The sequence below is a fragment of the Myxocyprinus asiaticus genome, chromosome 7 (genome assembly GCF_019703515.2).
Source record: "Myxocyprinus asiaticus isolate MX2 ecotype Aquarium Trade chromosome 7, UBuf_Myxa_2, whole genome shotgun sequence".
In the NCBI taxonomy this organism is placed as follows: Eukaryota; Metazoa; Chordata; class Actinopteri; order Cypriniformes; family Catostomidae; genus Myxocyprinus; species Myxocyprinus asiaticus.
In genome coordinates, this window is record NC_059350.1 from 25,522,486 (window position 1) to 25,530,291 (window position 7,806).

The following is a 7,806-nucleotide window of genomic DNA, read 5'->3' on the forward strand; positions in this document are numbered from 1 at the left end:
TTAAAGTGACACTGGACGGATTTGAGGAGAGAAAATTGTCACCCCTCACACAAGTTACAGTACATTACGGTTTATAAAACAGTTTCTGGTCCTTTAATTTGATTGGACAAGCAGTATTTTGATATTTTGTATAACCTTGCTACCTGTCTTGCTAACGTTCTTAAAGTCCTTGCTACCCCAAGGTCAAACATAATTGCTTGAAAATATTTGAATTTACTTCAATTACTGGAACAAGACTAACAAATAGGAATAGGAAAAGAAATAAGAGTTATAGAACTAATGAGATCATACAGAGGAAACAGGTTAAGTGGCACTAGAAATTGAGCAAAGCTCATTGATTACACAACAATAATGTAAAGCAATTATACAACACAGTCTTAGGACTATTGGAAGTTGCATTTACAAGTGCTACAGAGATTAGCTGATACAGGTTTGCTTAATGGGCTTCTAATAATCCCTTTACAAACTCTTAGTCAGGCATGGTTTATTTGTATTGTATCAAGGCCATCACTGCCAATTCTAACAGTTTAAATCGTCTTTGATTCTCAAGATCAAATCCTTGTAAATTGATCTATTTCAAGACAAAATGGGGAAAGGAAATGCTGTTTTCTGTCATTGCAGATCGCCCAACCAGACAGTCCTGATGACCCTGACAGGATGGTCATCATCACTGGACCTCCAGAAGCTCAGTTCAAGGTAAAAGCCAGTGTTCAGTTAATTACGCTTCTGATCTGCTAAACTCATACTGATCCCAGCTTTAGGCAGGACTAACTGTATTTTGTACGTGGTGGGAGTTAAAGGGGTAGTTCACCCATAAATGAAAATATTCAGTCATTATTTACTCACCGACTTTGTTGCTCCAAATCTGTATGACATTTTCTTCCATGAAACACAAGTTTTCTTCACACAGTTTTATTGCCATATAATGAATGTGAATAGTGACTCCGGGCTATCAAGCTTCAAAAAGGACAAAAAAACCCGCCATGAAATCACAGTTTACATTTGACCAAACAAATTTTCAGATAAATCAAACCACATTGATCTTTTTATTAATTCCTCATTTCTCCTTCACTCTTTTGTGTATGGGTTTGTTTGACTGTAGGCACAGGGGAGGATATATGGAAAGTTAAAAGAAGAGAATTTTTTCACTGCTACAGAGGAGGTGAAGCTGGAGGCACATATAAAAGTACCCTCAATCGCTGCTGGGCGAGTCATTGGGAAGGGTGGCAAAACAGTACGTGAGCATTGTGTTTTTGAGCAATTAGTGTCAATTGTGTAATATATATTTACACTATATGACCAAAAGTATGTGTATATAGTTGTATGTACAGTATGTGAGTGTAACCTCTGACCTCCTGCTAACCACCCACAGGTCAATGAGCTACAGAATCTCACCAGTGCTGAGGTCATTGTACCACGGGACCAGACACCAGATGAGAGTGATGAGGTGTTGGTTAAGATAATTGGACATTTCTTTGCCAGTCAGGTATGATTTTTACTTTTTCCCAGGGCTGTTTACAGTTCTGATTTGAATGTATTTAAGTATTTGAATATTGTGGCAAGTTTAGTGTCATTCTTCTTATTACCAGGCACGTTTGACAATAAACTGAAATTTAGATCCTACATATATCATAGTTCTTCCATATTTAAGATAGTTATAATGGCAACGGAACCTAGATGCCAATCCAACAAAAAGAACTAAATACAAGAGTAATGTTTCATGCTGATGATGTGTAAACTGTCAAGTGCATTTAAGGTGCAGCAAAGTCTATATAGTGTCTTTGTAAGGCAGTGTGAGTTCATTTGGGGGATGTTCTTTAGAATAGTTAGTTTAGACCAAGATTGTATTTTAACATAAAAAAACTGCACACATCAGCTTAAAGTTGGCATAAATATGAACTATTTAAATTAAAATTATTTTATTGGCATGTAGCAATAATAATAATAATCTAATATTTGTTATTTACAAAGTGCTTCACAAAAAAATTAAATCAAAAACACACAGTAAAACACAACATATTCACATTATATAGTAATAAAAGTTACACACACCGTAAAACACAGCACATTCACATAGTAATAAAAGCAAGTCTATACAAATTAGTTTTTACACGAGACTTAAAAACAGATTCAGCAGATCTAATATCCCAGGGCAGGCTGTTCCATAATCATGGGGCCTTCACTACAAATGCTCTATCACCTTTAGTTTTGCATCTGGATCTTGGAACAGCCAAAAGTTCATGACAAAAAGATCTAAGAGGTCTAAATATTTTGTGAGGTCTTAAAAGTTCTACTAAATAAACTGCCGCCAACCCATGTAATGCATTGTATGTAATTAATAAAATCTTAAAATCAATCCTAAAATGAATTGTTAACCAATGCAAAGAAGCTAAAACTGGACTAATATGATTAAAAGTCTAGTTGCAACATTTTGCACTGATTGTAGCCAAAAGTGCATTGATTTCAAACTGAAAACAGTGCATTACAGTAATCAGGGTGATAAAAGCATGTATAAGCTTCTCTGTATCCTTGAAACTCAAGACATGTCTAACCTTTTGAAATGTTCCTTAACTGATAAAAGCAAGACTGAACTAACTTCCTGATGTGATATTCAAAATGTAAATTAATATCAAATTAGACTCCCACTCACCTCTGTCTACGATGTGTTTATTTGCAGGCAGCCCAGCGCAAGATCAGGGAGATCGTTCAGCAGGTCAGACAGCAAGAGCGGAAACACCAGCAAATGGTGCCAGCACATTCGCAACAATCAGAATGATCACTGGCCTGCACCAGCCAGCAACAGCTATGTAGCTTATGCGAGGACAAATCTATATGAAAGAAAGAATTAGACAGAAAAGTCAGAAAATCAGGCAGAATGAGCTAGACAGTGAGACAGAGTGGGAAGCAGAGAGAGACAAAGAAGCTGAAGAGGACCAGCAGTTGAAAAAAACAAAGAACTTTAAGCACAAAAACATATGGGCTTGTGGATATGAATGAACCTGAAAGATGAATAATTATATTATCAGGTGAGAGACGTCACCTAAGGCCAGCCTCTCACTAATTAATTTTTCATACAATTTCAGCCAAATCGCTGTGCACAGCACTTCTCAATACTGATTAAGCTGATATACAAACACTTAAAAAGTATTGAGGATTTGTGCACTGATTGTGATGGGAGAGTGTTGGGTGGGGTGAAGGCACATAACAGGTAGATGATATCATAGTGAATATAAAACTTGCAGGTGTAGTTATGTATTAGATGTACTAATTTATTAAAAGATAATTTCTCAAATTATTTTCTGTAGTTTTATTCAGTGGTTCGAATTTTGTTTGGAAATTCATTTCAGGCTATTTAATGTGAGAAATCAGATATTATGTATTTTTCTTTCCAGCAGCTGAACAGTACAGCACAGTAACTAAAAGCATTAAAGTGATAATGGTTAGTGATATCATTAGATAACTAGCCTGTGTGCCTTTTTTTTCACTGCTGAGTCTGAACGTTCTCTGCTTGCAGCTCTGTTCTCTCTTTTTAAAATTATTTCTTATTAATTTCCTTTCCTTAAAATGTTTCCCTGTTCCACACACAACATCAGAGCATCATCTGTGTGCCAACTGAGCATAAAACCTAAGAATATAATAACAGTACTATCACAAAACAGAAGAAATATCTACAATAACTTACTTTGGGAATCTAATGCTAATATCAGGTTCTTTTCACTCATAATATTACCTTCAGTATAGTCAACATACACACTTGAAAAACAGTGAAAACAGAGCGGCAGAAGTGTGATCTGCACGGTCTTTTGGCCCTTTAGCAGGCGCCCATGGGAGCACTTGTAGGTCTCCCTGACACTCATAAATGCATATGATGCAAATGCCTTCTGCAAACATCTGCTTGGTGTGTGGCAAGTATGCATTATACAATTTTGAGGTAATTTGCTAAGATGGAGAAGCATGATCTGCTCTTTAACAGCTCTGCAAGAATCAGCCCACAGTTTCTCCTGCAAGTACATTTTTGCACTGGTGATGTCTACATAGAGAGAGGACAGAAATATTTATAAATGATTGTGCATTTTTTCCCCCCTCTCCTATATTCAGGTGAGGACAAAAGAGCAAAGTCGAGGCAAATGTGAAGGTTTTGTTTTGTTTTTGTTTTTTTGAATGAAATGTCCCTGTTTTTTGTTTTTTTTTCGGAATATATAAAGGTGATCTGATTGGTGAAAGATGAAAATGACATCAAGCATTTTAATGTTGTACATCGGAAAGGCAAGCAATGCATGAGGCACATATTTTGCTGTGCATTGTTATTCAATTGAAACGTTAACCATGGATAAAGACAAAACAAAGTGAGTTTAAGAAAACATTGATTTAATTACTGATAAGTGCAAAGTGTGGATATTTTTTGACTGATCATATGCAAACAGCAATTATTGGAGTGCTGTACATTCAGCCAAAACACAGAGAGTGTAACTTTGATATTGAGCATCTGCTACAACCATTAGTGAGGCAAGAAACTTGTAGATTGTCTGCACAGGTCGAAAATATGACCTTTGTGTGAACCAGTACAATATAACGTTCTACCTCAAGAACAGGGTACCTCACTCCAATCTTTTCTCCCTTTTGCATATTTTGTATACCTTGTAAAGCTCTCGATTTCGAGCATTTTTTTAAATGTTTCCACATAAAAGAACTAGTACAAGCCACCAACACGAATGCTCGTTCTTGGGAGGGAGGCTTTAGACCCCTGCATCAAAAACTGATCTTTGCTTTATGGACTGTTTGGCTCAAATTAACTCTTAAATTTAGATTAATACAACTTACTCTTGGGCAACTCAGCATATGGGTAGACAATACTAATAGTAATAGTTTCTCTTGCAGTGTTTATGTTTGTACTGAAATGTCTTGGCAGTTCAGATGTATTCTAGGAATATAGCTTAATCCAACTATACAGTGTTCTTCAATCTATATAGGGTGATCTAAAAGCAGGATGATATCTTTATATTACTCTGTTACAAATGCTCGCCAGTTTTATCTGTGTTTTGGACAATGGAGGTCAAATGAGATGCCTCTAACATGTCAGTTTTACATTTTTAACACCATGTTTGTGTGAGGTTTTAGTGTAGGGATAATTTCCTGCAGTTTACTGCTGAATGTTAGCATAATAAGATTAGACACGGTTTTATGTCAGTGATCCTTTTGACTCATTTGTTGTTCTGTAGTAAAATTTTGCTGTCAAACTGGAGAGATGTCCAGCTGTCTCGAAACCATCTTTTAATATGTCATTTACAAAGACACATGTACATGAAACCTAATCTTTGTCCTATCACATCTGCAGCTGTCTCTGCATCCATTTCTCCTCAAGTTCAGTCTTTTTCAAAATGTCTTGAAATGAAACCACTTGAAATTATAGTGAATGCTGTCTGTGTTGGAAACGGTTTTCCTTTCATGCTGATTTTTTTTTTTTCATATCAACTCATAATGACAACACGTGTAAAAAAAAAAAAAAAAAAAAAACTGATTTCTGATCTGGGCAAATGGGGAACATAATCCATTGGTATGCATTTAGGACCGGATGAATTAGGTACAATTTGACTGTGAGAGAAGACTCATGAATACACTTTTATGTTTTGATGTTTTCTAAGAGGGTCACACTACCCTCAATGGATACAGTATGAGCAATAAAGAGTCTTTAAAAAAACGTTTTTCCCTCATTTTTACTTTTACTTATCAAATTTGTTTGTATCACATGGTTTATCAAAAATGGATCTGAAAGATTCTAAATCTCAAAGCAAAACTTTGGTGGAATATTAGGCAACACACTAATAATTCAATATACAGGTATACACAACACACATTCTTCAGCATCTAACAGTTAGGTATAATTTAAGTTGGGCTGTTGATTTAACACGTTAATTTATATTCAAAATAATGCGTTAAAAATTAATTTAAGCCTCCTGTTCCATAAATAAATTCATAAATAAAAGTATGTATTTTCCTACTATCGAACCAACTCAAGCTTGAAGTACATGTAACTTCGTGGTTTTATAGGGGTAGTTCACCCAAAACATACATTCTCTTGTATGCATTTTTGTAATTTTCAAATTTTTTACTCACCCTCATATCCCAGATTTCTTCTGAAATTCTTCTGGGACTTTCTTTCTTCAGCTGAACAAAAACTAAGATTTTAAGAAGAATATTTCAGCTCTGTAGGTCCTCACAATGCAAGTGAATGGGTACCACAATGTTGAAGCTCAAAAAAAAGCACATAAAGGCAGCATAAAAGTAATCCATAAGACTCCAGTTGTTAAATCTTCAGAAGCGATATGATAGGTGTGGGGGAGAAACAGATCAATATTTTAGTTGTTTTTTCCCTCCCTACCCAGTAAGTGGCGATATGCACGAAGAATGCGAATTGCCAAAAACAAAAGAAAAAGAATGTGAAAGTGGAGATTGATGGGGGAAAAAAATGATTTAAATATTGATATTGATTTTAAGAAGTTCTGAAAAAAAATATTTTTTCAAATTGAAATAGTAATTTTTCATGTTATTAATGTCCTGACTTATACATTGTGATCAGTTGAATGCCACTTTAATGAATAAAAGTACCAGTTTCTTTCCATAAGAGCAAAATCTGTACATTATTCCAAACATTTGGCCGCCAGTGTATATATATATTGTCCTATTATGTATTTCTATAAATACTTTATTTTCTATTCACTTTTAATTTTTATTCTATTGTTTATATATATATATATCTCTGTCTTGTATTGTTTGTGCACTGGAAGATACTTGGCAATAAAGCTCATTCTGATTCTGATTTCAGTAATTCCTCCATTGTAGTGTCGTGATCTTTTGTACTTGGCTTAGAGAATTGTGCCCTCAGGTCCTCACACTCTTCTCCCCTGGACATCAGCAATCACCCACTTGGAACTGCATTCTCCACCATATATGGCATCAAGAGAGGCCAGGCATCAAACATCTGGGTTTCTCAACAAAAAGCAGGTCCAGGCGGATTCAAATAAACTGGGTTCTTTTAATGCTTAACTCAAACAGTCAAAAGCTTCAACACAAAACAGTCAACTTTGAAAAGCACCTTTGCTTTATTCAGAAAAGGCCAATGAAAATTGGCGAGTGGAATTTGCATGCCACTCTCTGCCCCGGACATTCGGGTATAAAAGGAGATGGCATGCACCACTCATTCAGAGTTGTGCTGAGGAGCCAAGAGAGAGTCCCGGCCATGTCAGCGGTCGGTTCAGTGCTGCGGCAGGAGGGACACAACATATCGTTCCTTCCATCAGGGAACAGAGGTTACATCAGTAACCAAGACATTCCCTGTCTGTCACTCACTCGACATTGTGTCGCGAGGTACGGAAGAGCGGACACGGGCAGGCTGCTGCGTGCCTCGCAGCGAGCACTCGACCATGTCATCACCTTCCAGCGAGTTAGGTAAGGCATCTCCCGGGTCCCAATAATCATGGGAGGAGGACTTACCCGAGGAAGGTACAGGCAGTGTCCTTTCCTGATTTTTGTTTTAAGCAATTTCCCGCAAAGCACCTGCTAGTATAGCGCTGGGGAAGTGCTCTTCCCTCTCCAGGAGGGAGAGCACTATGGAGACCACATCCTACTGGAGGGAGGTTAACATGTGGAGAATACCTCACATGGACTTACCGACAGGGAATTTCACATATGGAATGATACCACTGGGAAGACCCTATCTACGGAGAGGGTACACAGCCACAGTGGCCGAGGCAGAGCAGAGCTCTGACGAGGGGAAACCGAACAGTAGAAACGCATCATACGGGATCA

At 36.9% G+C, this 7,806-nt stretch overlaps 1 protein-coding gene across 6 annotated transcripts in view; it reads left to right on the forward strand.

Moving 5' to 3' along the window:
* The window catches only part of igf2bp2b (insulin-like growth factor 2 mRNA binding protein 2b), a 57,715-nt gene extending 50,906 nt beyond the window's left edge, over positions 1–6,809 (forward strand). For 5 of the 6 annotated variants that reach the window (XM_051702512.1, XM_051702515.1, XM_051702516.1 and 2 more), the window contains exons 9-12: positions 622–696; positions 1,103–1,234; positions 1,373–1,486; positions 2,678–6,808. In XM_051702512.1, coding sequence (XP_051558472.1) covers positions 622–696; positions 1,103–1,234; positions 1,373–1,486; positions 2,678–2,776 — 420 coding nt within the window. In that variant the 3' untranslated portion in view covers positions 2,777–6,808. Of the gene's footprint in view, positions 1–621; positions 697–1,102; positions 1,235–1,372; positions 1,487–2,677 lie in introns of all 6 variants that reach the window. The other variant, XM_051702510.1, reaches the window with a different exon arrangement.
* The last annotated feature ends 997 nt before the right edge of the window (positions 6,810–7,806 follow it).